Source organism: Schistocerca cancellata, chromosome 12 (assembly GCF_023864275.1).
Source record: "Schistocerca cancellata isolate TAMUIC-IGC-003103 chromosome 12, iqSchCanc2.1, whole genome shotgun sequence".
In the NCBI taxonomy this organism is placed as follows: Eukaryota; Metazoa; Arthropoda; class Insecta; order Orthoptera; family Acrididae; genus Schistocerca; species Schistocerca cancellata.
The window spans coordinates 20,301,389-20,320,869 of NC_064637.1; the positions used below are offsets into that span (position 1 = coordinate 20,301,389).

General features: G+C 41.1%; 1 protein-coding gene across 2 annotated transcripts in view; it reads right to left on the bottom strand.

Annotated features, from left to right (window-relative positions):
* LOC126109578 (disks large homolog 5-like) overlaps nt 1-19,481 on the bottom strand; it is a 721,341-nt gene that overhangs the window by 19,597 nt on the left and 682,263 nt on the right. For both annotated transcript variants that reach the window (XM_049914610.1, XM_049914609.1), the window contains exon 7: nt 15,822-16,010. In XM_049914610.1, the coding sequence (XP_049770567.1) occupies nt 15,822-16,010 (189 nt within the window). The remainder of the gene's footprint in view (nt 1-15,821; nt 16,011-19,481) is intronic.

Genomic DNA, 19,481 nt, shown 5'->3' on the forward strand with positions numbered 1-19,481 from the left:
ATTATCTACCTACACAAGTTCACCATAGGATCAACATAGCCCAGCTCTAACCAACCCTTTTTCGCCTTTTTTCACACCAGATCTCCATTTGATTTCTAGTTTTACCTTTATCTCTCCCCATATATTTTTATATTTATTTTCATTTTCATTTCAGCCTCGTGTTCCACTTTCCACCTTCTAGTACCATGTCACCCTCACAACACCTCCACAACGACCCCATTAAGTTTTATTTACATTCCCTCCGCAAACATGCCTTCGCCCTAGCCAGATTACATTCCCATATTTTATTTTCTCAGGCTTGTCTGACATTTGGCATCACCCCCAAAGGCCTCACACTTAAAGTTCCCATCTCTGGCTGCAACCCTTCTTTCCATCAGTCCCTATACCAGTTCCAAACCGAACAATCCATTGCCCTCACCCACCTAATCCTTCACCTACACATCCACTCAGCCAAGCAACACTCCCATCAACTCCTGTCCCTAATAAAAGTCCTCAATCTTTCCTCTCCCACATCCACACCGGCTGTTCAGAGCATCCTCCTACAGGCCAACCGCAAATTAGAACAGCATGCCACCCTCCACCTTAAAAAACTATCCAATCTCCTGGTTTCCCACCTCCGGAAAGGCAACTCACTCACCCTTCACAACCATTCCAGCAAACCTCAACCTCCTCTCATTGCACACAAACCTAGTCTCTCCCATCTACTCAATCTCCCACTTCCAGCTCCACTCCCTCCAAAACCTCAAAATTCCAATCAACACAATCTGGAACCACAACACCCCAATTCAGTAGTTAACCTCTCCTCCAAACCTCTCTCCCAATCCGAAACCTCTGTCCTATCCAAAGGCCTCACCTCCAGCCCCACTCCCAGATTTAACCAAACAGCCCTTGTCAAAGATTTACTGTCATACACCCGTACTCTCTGCTGGAAATATCACTTTGCCACGAAGAAAAATGATCCTAATCCTACTCCTAATGATCCAACTCCCCAAGATACTATCCAAATTGAACCATGCCTGGAACAGTTCCGTCCTCCGTCACAGCGGGACCCACCTCCTCTTCCTCAAAATCACCCTCTCCTAACCTTCCAGGAATTTCTGACTTCCAGCCTCGCCTCTCAATCCTTCTTAAAAAACCTTAATCCTACTCCCAACATCACCACTGCTGAAGCCCAGGCTATCCGTGATCTGAAGGCTGACCAATCCATCGTCATTCTTCCGGCGGACAAGGGTTCCACGACTGTGGTACTTGATCGTCGGGAGTACGTGGCTGAGGGACTGTGTCAGCTTTCAGACAACACTACTTACAAAGTTTGCCATGGTAATCCCATTCCTGATGTCCAGGCGGAGCTTCAAGGAATCCTCAGAACCTTAGGCCCCCTACAAAACCTTTCACCTGACTCCATCAACCTCCTGACCCCACCAACACCCCGCACCCCTACCTTCTACCTTCTTCCCAAAATTCACAAACCCAATCATCCCGGCCGTCCCATTGTAGCTGGTTACCAAGCCCCCACAGAACGCATCTCTGCCTACGTAGATCAACACCTTCAACCCATTACATGCAGTCTCCCATCCTTCATCAAAGACACCAACCACTTTCTCGAATGCCTGGAATCCCTACCCAGTCTCTTACCCCCGGAAACCATCCTTGTAACCATTGATGCCACTTCCTTATACACAAATATTCCGCATGTCCAGGGCCTCGCTGCGATGGAGCACTTCCTTTCACGCCGATCACCTGCCGCCCTACCTAAAACCTCTTTCCTCATTACCTTAGCCAGCTTCATCCTGACCCACAACTTCTTCACTTTTGAAGGCCAGACATACCAACAATTAAAGGGAACAGCCATGGGTACCAGGATGGCCCCCTCGTACGCCAACCTATTCATGGGTCGCTTAGAGGAAGCCTTCTTGGTTACCCAGGCCTGCCAACCCAAAGTTTGGTACAGATTTATTGATGACATTTTCATGATCTGGACTCACAGTGAAGAAGAACTCCAGAATTTCCTCTCCAACCTCAACTCCTTTGGTTCCATCAGATTCACCTGGTCCTACTCTAAATCCCATGCCACTTTCCTTGACGTTGACCTCCACCTGTCCAATGGCCAGCTTCACACGTCCGTCCACATCAAACCCACCAACAAGCAACAGTACCTCCATTATGACAGCTGCCACCCATTCCACATCAAACGGTCCCTTCCCTACAGCCTAGGTCTTCGTGGCAAACGAATCTGCTCCAGTCCGGAATCCTTGAATCATTACACCAACAACCTGAAAACAGCTTTTGCATCCCGTAACTACCCTCCCGACCTGGTACAGAAGCAAATAACCAGAGCCACTTCCTCATCTCCTCAAACCCGGAACCTTCCACAGAAGAACCCCAAAAGTGCCCCACTTGTGACAGGATACTTTCCGGGACTGGATCAGATTCTGAATGTGACTCTCCAGCAGGGATACGACTTCCTCAAATCCTGCCCTGAAATGAGATCCATCCTTCATGAAATCCTCCCCACTCCACCAAGAGTGTCTTTCCGCCGTCCACCTAACCTTCGTAACCTCTTAGTTCATCCCCATGAAATCCCCAAACCACCTTCCCTACCCTCTGGCTCCTACCCCTGTAACCGCCCCCGGTGTAAAACCTGTCCCATGCACCCTCCCACCACCACCTATTCCAGTCCTGTAACCCGGAAGGTGTACACGATCAAAGGCAGAGCCACGTGTGAAAGCACCCACGTGATTTACCAACTGACCTGCCTACACTGTGAAGCGTTCTATGTGGGAATGACCAGCAACAAACTGTCCATTCGCATGAATGGACACAGGCAGACAGTGTTTGTTGGTAATGAGGATCACCCTGTGGCTAAACATGCCTTGGTGCACGGCCAGCACATCTTGGCACAGTGTTACACCGTCCGGGTTATCTGGATACTTCCCACTAACACCAACCTGTCTGAACTCCGGAGATGGGAACTTGCCCTTCAGCATATCCTCTCTTCTCGCTATCCACCAGGCCTCAATCTCCGCTAATTTCTAATTTCAATCTGCCGCCGCTCATACCTCACCTGTCTTTCAACATCATCTTTGCCTCTGTACTTCCGTCCCGACTGACATCTCTGCCCAAACTCTTTGCCTTTACAAATGTCTGCTTGTGTCTGTGTATATGCGGATGGATATGTGTGTGTGTGTGTGTGTGTGTGTGTGCGAGTGTATACCTGTCCTTTTTTCCCCCTAAGGTAAGTCTTTCCGCTCCCGGGATTGGAATGACTCCTTACCCTCTCCCTTAAAACCCATATCCTTTTGTCTTTCCTTCTCCTTCCCTCTTTCCTGACGAGGCAACCGTTGGTTGCGAAAGCTAGATTTTTGTGTGTATGTTTTTGTTTGTTTGTGTGTCTATCGACCTGCCAGCGCTTTTGTTTGGTAAGTCTCATCATCTTTCTTTTTAAATATATTTTTCCCACGTGGAATGTTTCCCTCTATTATATTCATATCATTAATTTGAACCCAACAATCACGTTTGTAAATTATTTAACAGTTACATTGCAGACCCATACACATTCCCTGATACACGTACACATGGAATAACTTATCTTCAACCTAAAGATCAAGCAGACACAGCAAACCCAGCTAAATATCGCCCCATAACATGCCTACCAACAATATACAAAATATTAACTTCAGTCATTACACAGAAATTAATGACACATACAACACAGAACAAAATTATAAATGAAGAACAAAAAGGCTGCTGCAAAGGAGCACGAGGATGTAAAGAGCAACTGATAATAGATACAGAGGTGACATATCAAGCTAAAACTAAACAAAGGTCGCTACACTACGCATACATTGATTACCAAAAAGCTTTTGATAGTGTACCCCATTCATGGTTACTACAAATATTGGAAATATACAAAGTAGATCCTAAATTGATACAGTTCCTAAACATAGAAATGAAAAATTGGAAAACTATACTTAATATCCAAACAAATTCAAATAATCACACATCACAGCCAATACAGATTAAGTGTGGAATATACCAAGGAGACTCATTAAGTCCTTTCTGGTTCTGCCTTGCTCTGAACCCACTATCCAACATGCTAAATAATACATATTATGGATACAATGTTACTGGAACATACCCGCACAAAATCACACCTTTGCTATACATGGATGATCTAAAACTACTGGCAGCAACCAATCAACAACTCAACCAATTACTAAAGATAACAGAAGTATTCAGCAATGATATATAAATATGGCTTTTGGAACAGACAAATGTAAGAAAAATAGCATTGTCAAGGGAAAACACACTAAACAAGAAGATTACATATTGGAGAACCACAGCGACTGCATAGAAGCAATGGAAAAAACAGATGCCTATAAATATCTAGGATACAGACAAAAAATAGGAATAGATAATACAAATATTAAAGAAGAACTAAAAGAAAAATATAGACAGAGACTAACAAAAATACTGAAAACAGAATTGACAGCAAGAAACAAGACAAAAGCTATAAATACTTATGCTATACGAATATTGACTTACTCATTTGGAGTAGTGAAATGGAGTAACACAGACCTAGAAGCACTCAATACACTTACACGATCACAATGCCACAAATATAGAATACATCACATACATTCAGCAACTGAAAGATTCACATTAAGCAGAAAGGAAGGAGGAAGGGGATTTATCGACATAAAAAACCTACATTATGGACATGTAGACAATTTAAGAAAATTCTTTCTAGAACGAGCAGAAACTAGCAAAATACACAAAGCAATCACTCATATAAATACATTGGCTACACCACTGCAATTTCATAACCACTTCTACAATCCTTTAGATCACATAACATCAACAGATACAAAAAAAAGTAAATTGGAGAAAGAAAACACTACATGGCACAGCCACACATCGATCAAGACGCATCCAACACATGGCTAAGAAAAGGCAATATATACAGTGAGATGGAAGGATTCATGATTGCAATACAGGATCAAATAATAAACACCAGATATTACAGCAAGCATATTATTAAAGGTCCCAATACCACAACAGATAAAGACAGACTTTGCAAACAACAAATAGAAACAGTAGATCACATCACAAGTGGATGTACAATACTAGCAGATACAGAATACCGCAGAAGACATGACAATGTAGCAAAAATAATACATCAACAGCTTGCCTTACAACATAAACTTATAAAACAACACGTTCCCACATACAAGTATGTACCACAAAATGTACTGGAGAATGATGAATACAAATTATACTGGAACAGAACCATTGTAACAGATAAAACAACACCACATAACAAACCTGACATCATACTCACCAATAAAAAGAAGAAATTAACACAACTAATCGAAATATCCATACCCAATACAACAAATATACAGAAGAAAACAGGAGAAAAAATTGAAAAATACATCCAACTGGCTGAGGAAGTCAAGGACATGTGGCATCAGGATAAAGTCAACATTATACCAATTATATTATCAACTACAGGAGTCATACCTCACAATATCCACCAGTACATCAATGCAATACTTCTACATCCAAACATATATATACAACTACAAAAATCTGTAATTATTGATACATGTTCAATGACCCGAAAGTTCCTAAATGCAATATAACATATACCATACAGTTACAAGGAAGTCACGCTTGACCGAGGTCCGCGTCACGTTCCATTTTTAACCAGACTTAAGTCTGAGGAAAAAAAAGATAATAATAATAATAGCTCCTGTATAAAAAAAAATTAAAAAATGGCAGCCTCGATTCTAAGAGATGAAATCATTTATTACAGAAAATCTATTTCATTCACTACAGGACCCTCTTCAGTGCAAATATTAGTTTTAAAATTTGTGCAATAAAAGCACATATTATAACTTCAACATGACCTCAACACACAATAAACGTTGGATGAGGAGGATGTTGATGATTGGTTTGTGGGCTGATTAACCGCACGGTCATCAGTGCCTGTACAGTGTCCCAATCTTTACACAGTCAAATTTTAGCCATGTTCACAAATAATGATGATGTTGAAATGATGGCGCAACACAAACACCCAGTGCCTGGGCAGATAAAATGGCCGAACCAGCCGGGAATCGAACCCGGGACTCTGTGATCCAGAGGCAGCAACGCTAGCCATTAGACCACAAGCTGCGGACGGCCATGTTGAAGTTGTTAGTATGTGCTTTTATTACACGAGTCTTCAATACTTATTTTTGTACTGAAAATGGCCATGCGGTGACAAATCAATTTGCTGTAATAAATTATTTCCAATCTCTTACAACTGAGGCTGCCATTTTTCTTGTTTACAGCACTAATACTGTGGTAGTTGAGAACATGGTTTCCAGAGGAATCCAACCTCAATAAAAATAATTTACAACTACAGAAACTAACTTACAAAAATGAATTTTAAAGGGGAAAAAAACATTTTCTCAGCTTCCGGAATGTGTTCGACACAATTTCATACCTTTGACAACAAAACAGGAGCATATGGAATATTGGACAAGCTGAGTGATTGGACTGAAGATTTTCTAGGTAACAGAAAACAACATGTCATTTTCAATAGAGAGAAACGTTCAGATGTATAATACATAAATGTCCTAATGTTGAAAGTACCATGAAGATTTTCATGGAAAATACTGTTGTGTACAGAGATGTTGCAACACTAGGAAATTGAATCGAAATCCAACACAATCTGCAAATGATCAATGCTTGGTGCAGGGATTGGCAGGTGACCCTCAACGTAAAACAAATTTAATGAATTGCAAATAAATAGGCAGGAAGACCCACTGCTATATGGCTGAACAACTGCAGAACACTCACTGGATGCAATCACTCCCATAAAACATCTAGGAATGTACGTATGGAGCAGTTTAAAGTGGAATGAACACATGAAACTTATTGCTGCGGCTGACACCAAACAGACTCATTGGAAGATCCTGTGGAGATGGAGGCAACCCACAACGCAGGCAGCTTACAAAACCCTTGTTCAACCAATACTTTATGAACCTCATCAGGCTGGTTTCTGTATCAGATAGGAAAGACACAAGAACAAGGGCATTCAAAGAAGAGCAGCACATTTCGTTAAAGGTTCATTTAGTAAGAGAGTGAAGATGATGCTCAGCTAACCCCAGAGCGACGCTGCAAGAGAAGCATTCTGCACCACTGTGCTCTTTACTGTCAAAACTTCCAAGAGCGTACATTCCTAGAATATATATATATGGAGATAGTAATTGTACTTGAGAGAACAGATACCATTGATGACTGTGCAGGTTCTCTAGAATGAATGATAATTGAAACCTTCAGCTGCCTACAGGTGATGATATACCTCGATGGGGACAGCTGAAAATGTGTGCCCCGACCGGGACTCGAACCCGGGATCTCCTGCTTACATGGCACACACACACACACACACACACACACACACACACACACACACACACACACACACATTTTCAGCTGTCCCCATCGAGGTATATCAACAACACCTGTCAGCAGATAAGGGTTTTAATTAATTATCATTTATTCTAGAGAAGCTGCACGGTGATCAATGGTATCTGTTCTTTCGAGAACAATTACTATCTTCATATATATAGTTAAAGGCTATCCAGCCATTGACGTTCGTCTGTGCAAATGCGCACAGGTTGCCTGAACTCTTATGGGAATAGACAACTTGGTGTGCGCGAGTAATGAGTGGAAGGGCAAATATCTATTAGGTACATTACGTATATAGACGGTGGACAGTTGGGAATGTGGGTCTCACGGGAAGCGTGCAAGGGATAAGTCCCTGCAGTCGCACTATTCGTCTGTACCCTCGGTGGCTCAGACGGATAGAGCGTCTGCCATGTAAGCAGGAGATCTGGGTTCAAGTCCCGGTCGGGGAACATTTTCAGCTGTCCCTATCAACGTATATCAACAACACCTGTCGGGAGCTGAGGGTTTCAATTAATTATCATTCCTAGAAGAGTTACTAGTATATTGCTTCCTACAACATGTACAGGGTGTACATATAGTCTGGGAACACTCAATTATTTATTGCACAAGAACCAAACATTGGACAGATATTATACATGTCATTTTGAAGAGAAACCCTGAAAGTTTTTTTTTTATGTATACCAACACAGCGTAGTTTGGTAAGTTGCTGATAATCAGTGCTAGTTGCAAATGTAGCGCGTTCAGGTGCAGAGCAAGCTTTCTGTGTGTTGGAATTCGAGAAAAACAAGTGTGCTACAGCTGTTCAATGATTGTTTAGAACCAAGTATGGCAAGAAGCCACCAACATGGAAGGCCATTTACCACTGGCACAACAAATTTGTTACGACGGGTTTCTTGTGCCCGACAGAGAGAGGCAGATGTCCCAGTGCAAGTGAAGTGAATGTGGAGCACGTACGAGAGACATTTGTAAAGACTCCAAAGGAATCTGTGAATCGTGCATCCTGTGAACTCTAAATTGCTCCAATGACAGTGTGGAAAGTCCTGTGACAGAAGCTGTCCATGAAACCATTCAAATTGGAGCTAGTGCAGAAGCTCAATGACGACAAAGACAAGTGTTTTGAGTTTTGTTTGCAGTTGCAACAATTGAATGAGGATGGGGATGGCATTGTTGATCGCTTAATTTTTAGCGATGAAGCCACTTTTCACACTAATGGGAAAGTGAACAGGCATAATTGTTGAATATGGGGTTCAAAGCATCCACATGAATGCATTGAATTTGAGCACGATTCCCCAAAGGTAAATGTTCTTTGTGCTGTGTCGCGTCAAAAACTGTACAGGCCACATTGTTCTTTGCCGAGAGTACTGTCACTGGATATTCCTACTTGGACATGTTGGGGCAATGGCTGATGCCTCAAATGCAATCGGACTCTCCGTTCATCTTTCAGCAGGATGGGGCTCCACCCCGTTTTCATCGCGAAGTTCGTCGGTACCTGAACACGGAGCTGCTGCATCGATAGATCGTCCTTGCTACAAAAGGGGACAGCTGTTTCATGAAAGGGCCTTCCCGATCACCAGATCTCACTCCATGTGACTTTTTACTGTGGGGACACATTATAGATCTGGTGTATGTACCGCCCTAGCATGTGATGTAGCAGAGCTCTGGGAGAGAATACGGGAAGCGACTGCCGCAGTCGACGATAATTTAAAGTATCCTTGAACTTTATGTACACACTATTTCGCGAAAAGACCATGGAGGGAAAATTAGAGATACCCCAGACCTCACATGAAAGCTTATCAGCAATCTTTCTTCCCACGAGTCATTTGTGAATGAAATGGGGAAGAGTGCGGGGGTGCGACATTGATACATAACGTACCATCCACCCACACCTGACTTTGCTTTGTGGAGTATAGATGTAGATGTAGGGAATGGTGATAACCAGCTGACTGCACTTACTTCCATGATCTCATACATTACTGAAATAATTTCAACACAATTTAACTATTGTATCATAACGGAAGCGCATGATCCCTCCTCCATTCTAATATTTTTATTGGACAAATTTTCACATGTCTTCATGTAGCTTAGTCTACCAACAAGTAAGGCACTCCTTCCTTTCTTTGGTGTACGAGGGTGGTTTGAAAAGTTCTCGGAATCACCACAAGAGGTCAGCACCAGCACAACGAGTGTTTCACGTAATATTCATTGGACTGTCTGTAAAGAGGTGTCATGCTCTCGAAAGAGAGCTGTGGCTGCGACTTGGCTCTGTTGCTCCCACGTAGTGATTTGCAAAGATGGGGGGAAAAAGGAAGAAAAAAAAAAAATGAAAATTCAAGATTCGAGCAGAGATTAAGAACTTTGTAAAGAAATGTATGAAAGCAAAGGACATTCATGCCGATTTCCAGAATACACTAGGGGACAATGCATCTTCATATACAACTGTTGCCAAGTGGGTGAACGAATTTACATTTGGTCGAGAGATCTTAGATGATTCGCACAGTGGCCGGCCAAGACGTGTCACTACTCCAGAAATCATTGCATAAGTGCACAAAATGGGTGTGGAGGATCGCCCATTGAAAATGCGTGAAATTGCTCAAACTTGCCAGATATCATCTGAAAAGGTATATCGCATTTAAACTGAAGAATTAGAAATGAAAATATTATCTGCAAGATGGGTGCTGCGACTCTTGACATGTACCCCCACACGTGCCAGCGGCATGGCAAAATTACACGAACTAAGGTATAAATTGTTGTCACACCTACTTTATTCACCTGATATGGCTCTGACAGACTTCCATCTCTTCCCAAAACTAAAAATTTTTCTTGGTGGACGCAGATTCACTTCAAATGAGGAATTGATAGCTGGAATTAACAATTCTTTTGCAAGTCTGGAGGAAACTCATTTTCAAGATGGGATCAAGGCACTGGAACATTGTTGGACCAAGTGCATTAGTTACAAGGAGACTACATTGAAAAATGAAAAAAAATGTTTCAGTGATGTAAGTACTTTTTTCTATTCCATTCTGAGAACTTTTCAAACCATCCTCCTATCTTAATTAAATTTCCAGCTTCGTATAAAATGCCAAGGTGTTCCTTCCACTTAGTGATACCTGCAACACTTTCTAAAATCTAACAATATTATGGAAAGGACAGCTGCTACTCATCATATAGCACAGGTGCCGAGTTGCAGAATGGCACAAGAAAAAAACTGTCAGAAAATCAGCTTTCAGCCAACAAGATATTTATCAAAAATATGCTCCCCCTCCCTCTTCTCCACACACAAATACAACCTATGTTTGTGCCTATCTGCAACTCAGCATCTCCGGTATATGGTGAGAAGCAACTATCCTTTTCATAATACTGTTGCATTCCAACCTGAATTTTCCATTGTTTGACTTTCTACAATCTCTTCTTCATTAAGCACTAACCTCCATACTATTAGGTTGCTGCGCAAGTTCATAGCATTTGTACCTAAGCTTATTAAACACAACAGATACACGTAACAAGGATTTAGTCATCACTGACATATTCTTCTTCAATGTTTACAACAGTCTGCCAATGCCAGGGTAACTTTCCAATTAAACTGTAGGAATCATGTGGCTATCAGGTGAAGAACTAGTCGAGCCATGCTCAGAGGGTGTTTCCATCTGGAAAGGGAGTACCTTGAAAGCTGTTTGATAGAGAGCAGAGAACGTGGAAATCTGAGGTCGCAAAATCAGGTGAATAAGGTGGGTGCGGAGTGACTTTCCAACCCAGCTCCAGTATTACTTTTCAGTCCTGCAGAATGCAGGAGGACATTACTGTGGAGTAGCATCACATCACGCTATCTTCCCGGTCATTGTTCTTGGATTGCATTTGCCAGACATTTCAGTTGTTGTCAGTAAATGTCAGCAGTAATGGTTACGCCTTAGCGAAGCAATTTGTAGTACACCATACCGTCATTGTTCTACCAGATGCATAACATTATCTTTTGTGGATGCATGCACGTCTTGTACAGTGAGTAGCTGCTGCGTTTTCCTTAAGTTAGCATAAAGACATCATTTCTCAACAACAACAACTTACAAATGGTCGGTGTTTTTCATGAGCTAATTGATGACACAAGCGGAGATGCATATATGGCCACCCACTCATTTTTGTGATTTTGGCTTGGGCCATGTGCTACCCAAATATCTAATTTTTTACCCTTCCCCACTGCATGCAAATATCTTCTTGTTGTCTTCAGTCCTGAGACTGGTTTGATGCAGCTCTCCATGCTACTCTATCCTGTGCAAGCTGCTTCATCTCCCAGTACCTACTGCAACCTACATCCTTCTGAATCTGCTTAGTGTAGTCATCTCTTGGTCTCCCTCTACTATTTTTACCATCCACGCTGCCCTCCAATGCTAAATTGGTCGTCCCTTGATGCCTAAGAACATGTCCTACCAAGCGATCCCTTCTTCTAGTCAAGTTGTGCCACAAACTCCTCTTCTCCCCAATCCTATTCAATACCTCCTCATTAGTTATGTGATCAACCCATCTAATCTTCAGTATTCTTCTGTAGCACCACATTTCGAAAGCTGCTATTCTATTCTTGTCCGAACTATTTATCATCCATGTTTCACTTCCACACATGGCTACACTCCTCACAAATACTTTCAGAAACGACTTCCTGACACTTAAATCTACACTCGAAGTTAACAAATTTCTCTTGTTCAGAAACGCGTTCCTTGCCATTGTCAGTCTACATTTTATATCCTCTCTACTTCGACAATCATCAGTTATTTTGCTCCCCAAATAGCAAAACTCGTTTACTACTATAAGTGTCTCATTTCCTAATCAAATTCCCTCAGCATCACCCAATTTAATTCGACTACATTCCATTATCCTCGTTTTGCTTTTATTGGTGTTCATCTTATATCCTCCTTTCAAGACACTGTCAATTCTGTTCAACTGCTCTTCCAAGTCCTTTGCTGTTTCTGACAGAATTACAATGTCATCGGCAAACCTCAACGTTTTTATTTCTTCTCCATGGATTTTAATACCTACTCCGAACTTTCCTTTTGTTTCCTTTACTGCTTGCTCAATATACAGATTGAATAACATTGGGGATAGGCTACAACCCTGTCTCACTCTTCCCAACCACTGCTTGCCCCTCGACACTTATAACTGCCATCCGGTTTCTGTACAAATTGTAAATAGCCTTTCACTCGCTGTATTTTACCCCTGCAAGCTTCAGAATTTGAAAGAGTATTCCAGTCAACATTGTAAAAGCTTTCTGTAAGTCTACAAATACTAGGAACATAGGTTTGCCTTTTCTTAATCTAGCTTCTAAGATAAATCATAGGGGTCAGTATTGCCTCACGTGTTCCATTACTTCTACGGAATTCAAACTGATCTTCCTTTTCCTACTGTCGAATTCCAGTCACCCATGACTATTAAATTTTTGTCTACCTTCACTACCTGAATAATTTCTTTTATCTCATCATACATTTCATCAATTTCTTCATCATCTGCAGAGCTAGTAGGCATATAAACTTTTACTACTGTAGTAGGCGCGGGCTTCATGTCTATCTTGGCCACAATAATGCGTTCACTATGCTGTTGGTAGTAGCTTACTCGCACTCTTATTTTTTTATCCATTATTAAACCTATTCCTGCATTACCCCTATTTGATTTTGTATTTATAACTCTGTATCCACCTGACCTAAAGTCTCGTTCCTTCTGCCATCGAACTTCACTAATTCCCACTATATCTAACTTTAGCCAATCCATTTCCCTTTTTAAATTTTCTCACCTACATGCCCGATTAAGGGATCTGACATTCCACACTCTGATCCGTAGAACGCCAGTTTTCTTTCTCCCGAGTCCTCTCGAGTAGTCCCCACCCGGAGATCCGAATGGGGGACTATTTTACCTCTGGAATATTTTACCCAAGAGGATGCCATCATCATTTAATCATACAGTAAAGCTGCATGCCCTCGGGAAAAATTACGGCTGTACTTTCCCATTGCTTTCAACCGTTCGCAGTACCAAAACAGCAAGGCCGTTTTGGTTAGTGTTACAGGGCCAGATCAGTCAATCATCCAGGCTGTTGCCCCTGCAACTACTGAAAAGGCTACTGCCCCTCTTCAGGAACCACACGTTTGTCTGGCCTCTCAACAGATACCCCTCTGTTGTGGTTGGACCTACGGTATGGCTATCTGTATCGTTGAGGCACACCAGCCTCCCCACTAACAGCACGGTCCATGGTTCATGGGGGGGATTTATTCCAATACTACAATACATATAACAGTACAACTGCCTATGAGAGCATAGGCTTTTACAGCCTTTGTCATCTTCTATAAAACAGTTCTGGGTGTAAAACCATGTTATGTTGATGCCACTATACTCAGAACCAGTTTATTGAAGAAACAATAGTTTAAACTACAGCCAAAGATAGTTTCGTCTTATGTTTCCAAACACAAGCTGTAACATTTCTTCTGTAATTGAAGCAGTGAAAGTAGATATTGCAGTTTTCCATTCATTGATGGATTTTGGACAGTTGCTTTTGCTAAACCCCGGGAAAAAAAAATGGTCAGGTGGTGTTAGGTCAGGCGATCGTGGAGGCCAAAGTCACAGTTAAATAATGCGATCACCAAAAAACATCAGCAAGCAGTGACATTGAAACGCGAGCTGTATGTGAAGTTACACCGTCTTGTTGAAAATAACTGGTTAACAATTATACGGCACTGCAGAGAGACTTTTTCAATGTTGGGAGAGTCCACTTGATGGGAAGTAACCCAGGCAACCAACTACGTGCGTCTGTACGCGTGTGCGCCCCCTGTATGTGTACGCACTGAATTGAGTCTATCAGTTCTAGTGGGCACCTGTATAACACTCGTCATGTGGTGCAAGGAAAGATGAACATGACAGAATAATATTAAGTAGTAGCAAGTAAGTTGAAGAACATATACTGTGCATGGCTGTTTTCGTGTTTGCAGACATTAAGCGGGCAGTGTGGAATACAAGGAAACAGCAAGAAGTGGTGAGAAGTTGCTTCACCCACTGTGGGTGGCACATTTTACGTTTTGTGGTGGTGGCTTGGCAGTGGCTGGACTATCAAAGAGCAACCACACTCTCCAAAAATTAACATGAGAGACAGGATGGTTTTGCGACAGTTGAAATATACTGCAATCTGGACTGTCATATTGAGCCTCCAAGGCATATGTCTTATGAAAGTTGTGTTCTTCTCTAATTCGTGAATCACACTAATGAGCTGTACAACTACTCAAGGAAATATATGTCTGAAACTAGAGGACGTGCTTTTTATGATATGAGTCTAAGTTTTCTTCTTTTGCTCCAGTAACTTCAGAATGTTAAGAAGTCAAGCCTTTCCTCAGCAACACACAGGATTTCTGAGGCACTGATTAGCAGGACCCCGACTTCAAGAGAATCAACTGTAGCACTCGATTAAAAGGAAAAGATAAATACTTCAGATGTTACGTCGGGTAACAGATCTTGTGAAGTGTTCTGACTCAGTTTCAAGTACAAGGTGCGAGCCAGCAGCTACACGAAACCCTAAAACACCAAGAAAAACACTTCAGTGTGCGTGCTCTTGTGAGATCAGACTGAAGTTTAACAATAAGGATGATGGGTGACCTGTTAAACACTTTCACTGTACATCAAACTTTGGCACACTAATGGTTTAGTCGAGTCATCACGTGGATTTATGAGTGGGACCCTGAGAAAAAGTGGAAAAGTAAGGAGTGGCACACACACATCTACTTGACCAAAAACAGCTCAAATAAGCAAATCAAAGATCAAAACAAAGCAAATTTGCTTTTTTGACAGTAGGGCTATCGTGCATAAAGAATTTGTTCCTCCAGGACAAACTTTCAACCAAATGTTTTACAAAGCTAAAGTTGAAAGGCTCAGGAAAGAGAGAATTATTAACTGAGACTGGACATTGCACACAAGTGGATGCTGCTTCGTGAGATCACCCCATGCCATGCGGCCACTTCCATCGTGGAATTTTTGACTTCAAAAGGCTTTCATATTGTTCTGTGGCCCCCTATTCACCTGAACTGAGTCCTTTTGATTTTTTCCCCAAAATTGAAAAATGTCTTAAAATGACATTTTGGGATTCAGGAACATTCAGAAGAATGTGACCGAGAGCACTGCAACCCAGAGTGGGAACAATGACTGCCAGTGTATAGTTGCCCAAGGGAGTTCCCTTGGGCAATATTATTGACTGAAAAAATAAAAACTACGGTACATAAAAAAATCAGTCTCATTACTTTTCTCCCACATCAAATATACAGAAATGATGGTGTAACTACATACGCATCATGCAACATGAAAGCTATACAAGACCCGCTTATCTGCATGGAAGAGAAGGAGTAACTTACAGCTTTAAGTTCCTCTGCTGAAGCTCTTCTCAATTGGTTCATTAGTTCTGTGAGATGATTTGGTGCTTCCTTGCATTCTATGTCTACCTGTGAACGTTTCCTTCTAGCTTTTTCCGCTGCTTTCTCAATATTGTGCCAGCTATGAGACAAATCGCTAGCTAAATTCATTAATTCCTTCTGAGCACTTTTCTGGAAAAAAAAGGCCGTACATTAAAACAATATTCATTTCAGCTGTTGCAGGTATAGAGGAACAGGAGTTATTTCTTGGCAAGTATTACATTTCTTCAGCACCAATGAATGTTGATTCTACTGCACACAGTGTCGCCTTTGTGAGAAAGCATTAACCACAGGACAAATAGCAATCACAAACTTTACACAGTTACATAAGACATAATATGGCTGATATGATTTTACTTCATTTAAAGAGTTTTGGGCAGATTGGAAAAATCCCTATCTTAAACAATGTAATATTTATTCATATAAAAGGTACCTTTTTCAGCAATTATTGGGAATAAAAATTTGAAGAAAATATGCCTTGGGTTGCACATTTCTAGCCACTAACAGAGGTATTTCTGGAAGTATTGATTATTTTTAAGATAATTATATTTGTGAAAAGTAGACAAACTTTCTACACCGTTCGATGTACATAAGGCTAACTTCTTTGAGATTTACAAAATACGAAAATCCCCGTGTTAAAATATGCACAATACTCCAATGAGTATACCCCATAATTTTGAACAAATTCTGGTTAATAGAAACTAAGAAAGTACACTTTTTTCTTGAAAAATACAACTTACAGAAAACAGCCATTAAAGTTGACAATGCCTCCCAGCTCCATACATTGGGTTGTCTGCATCCTCTTCCATTTCATCTTGCAATATCCTTTTTCCTCCCTGTCTTGCCATTGTTTCAAAGTCTCAAACAGTTCTCAGACACAAAAAGCCTTTCTTTATCTAAATTTAACATTTGTTTTACTGCAAAATGACCAAAGGTTTCAAGCAGCCTTTTCAGTACTTCATATCTTGCAACATTTCCTTCACTGAATGTTGTCACTGCATCCAAGACACCAAAATGCAGTATACCGATTGCCACCAAAACTCTCGGGAATTCTCTCCCAGATTACACTGTTCGTGGACTCGTTAGGATTTTGGGAGTGATTTTCGTCAGTGGATTTACATCTGACAAATCCTTGGAAGTTTCTTTCAAGATTTCTACTTGCAAAAGAAATAGCTGGTTTGTAAATAGAATCACTTTCTGGAAGGCCTATGACTGTGTTTATTGTCTCTTGAAGAGGTGAAACAAAACTGCCCACACAGCTTTTCTAATATCTTCTATGCTACTGCTATGCCATAATAGTTTTGAATTCTTTCCTTGACAGATTTTTTCATGTCTATTCTTACCATCTAATCGTCAGCCATCTTCCAATTTCTTTCCCTTATATGCAGTTTTCAGTCCTCATAGCCTCATACCCATTTGCTTTTTTGCACTCCTGCTTGGTGATCGTTACGTTTTCTCCACGTAGCTTCTCTTCCTCAAGTGTTTTGAAAGCTACTGAATCACTACCTCCTAAATAATTGCTCTCAGAGGTGGGGGATTCAAAAATCAAATTTCAATCTGAGAACTATTACATACGAGAGGCATCTGAAAAGTCCGTGCAAAGTCCAAGAGATGGAACCACTGGACCGTATCGAGGTCATGTTCAGTTAGTAGTATCTTTTCAGCCATATTGGTCTATTTCTTTGTGTTTGACATTCGCGTGAATCAAGGAAGTGGAGTCATTGTCAAACAAATGGACAAAAAAATTTCGTGTGGTGATTAAACATTACTTTATGAAAGGCAAAACAGCTCAGGAGACTGAAGAGAAGCTTGATAAACACTGCTGTGACTCTGCACCTTTGATTAGAACAGTTTATAAGTGGTTTCAAAATTTTTGGAGTGGCCATATGGCCACAAGTGATGCTGAACATTCTGGATGCCCTGTGGAGGTTACAATTCCAGAAATCATTGATAAAATCCATGATATGGTGATGGATGACAGAAGAGATAAGGTGCGTGAGATTGCTAGTGCTGTGGGCATCTCAAATGAATGGGTACATATTATTTTGCATAAATATTTGGACATGAGAAAGCTACCCACAAGATGGGTTCAGCGATTGCTCGCACTTGACCAAAAACTGAATTGTGCGAAGCACTGCAAGGATGATTTGCAGCCGTTCAGGAAGAATCCACAGGACTAACTGTCGTTTCGTCACTGTGGATGAAACATGGATACATTACTATACTCCTGAGCTCAAACAACAATCTAAACAATGGGTTACCAAGGGAGAATCTGCACCAAAAAAGGCAAAGACCATTCCTTCGGCTGGAAAGGTTATGGCGACTGTCTTTTGGGATTCAACTATCTGGAAAAGGTAAAACTATTACAGGTGCATATTATTCATCATTATTGGACTGTTTGAAAACCCAGCTGCAAGAAAAACGCTGGCAATTGGACCACAAAAAAGTCCTTTTTTTATCACGACAATACACATTCACACACCTCAGCAGTTGTGGTCACAAAATTAATGGAAATAGGATTCCAACTCATTTCACATCCCCCTATTCTCCAGACTACTATTTGTTCCCCAATTTGAAGAAATAGCTGGCAGGACAATGATTTTATTGAAACGAGGAGGTGATTGCAGGAACTAATAGCTGTTTTGCATATGGATAATTCCTATTATTCGGAAGGGATCAACAAATTAGAATCACATTGGATGAAGTGCATAAGTCTAAAAGGAGACTATTTCGAAAAACAAAGGTTTACGCCAAACACATAAGTAGCTTTTATTTATGCACAGACTTTTCAAATGCCCCTCGTATACATGGTTACTCGCACAATGTTTTGTTGAAACAAATGAATAAACCAGAACTAAGGAGATAATATGTGTTTTATTTATTATTGGGAATGGTAAATTCTGTAGACCATGACTAGAGGGGGGGGAATGGAAATTAAGATATCAACCTGTCCGGAGCCCCCTAAAATTATGGAAATGATAATTTTCTCATGCTCCTTCAGATATCGAAAAACAGTTGTTTACTGTGTGTTAGAGGATATACAGTCACTGACAACATATTCATTTCCAGAAAGTCATACGTGGGAAACATGATCCATAATTAATCAACAAACTGAGGTTAGTGATATAAATGTTCAGGAGATTATGTATATTTATTTTGTGTGTGTGTGTGTGTGTGTGTGTGTGTGTGTGTGTGTAATCACAGGTTTTTCATTGTTCCACAGGTCTGTCATCAACTACTTTAAGAGAGGCTACAGGTATTATCTAATAGTTGTTTCATAATGTCCACTGGACCCTCGCCCCCTCCTCCTGACTCTTAGTTTTCCATTCCACAAACACTCTTGCTTACACGTGTCACATGCATATATGTCAATGTGTGCACGGAAGTGAATGTGGAGAACATGTGATCTGAGTAACTGTTTCTAACTCTAGAATTTTTCCATCTTCCATTTTTGTGCAGTTGCTATCTACAAATGATAAATTTGATCCATTGGTGGATTTCACACAGGACCAAAACTTATCCTTTGACAAACTGGCAATGCAGGTTTCACTTTCAAAAGCACTGAAGACATCTTGCACAGCTGATCTTATGTCTGCATGAACC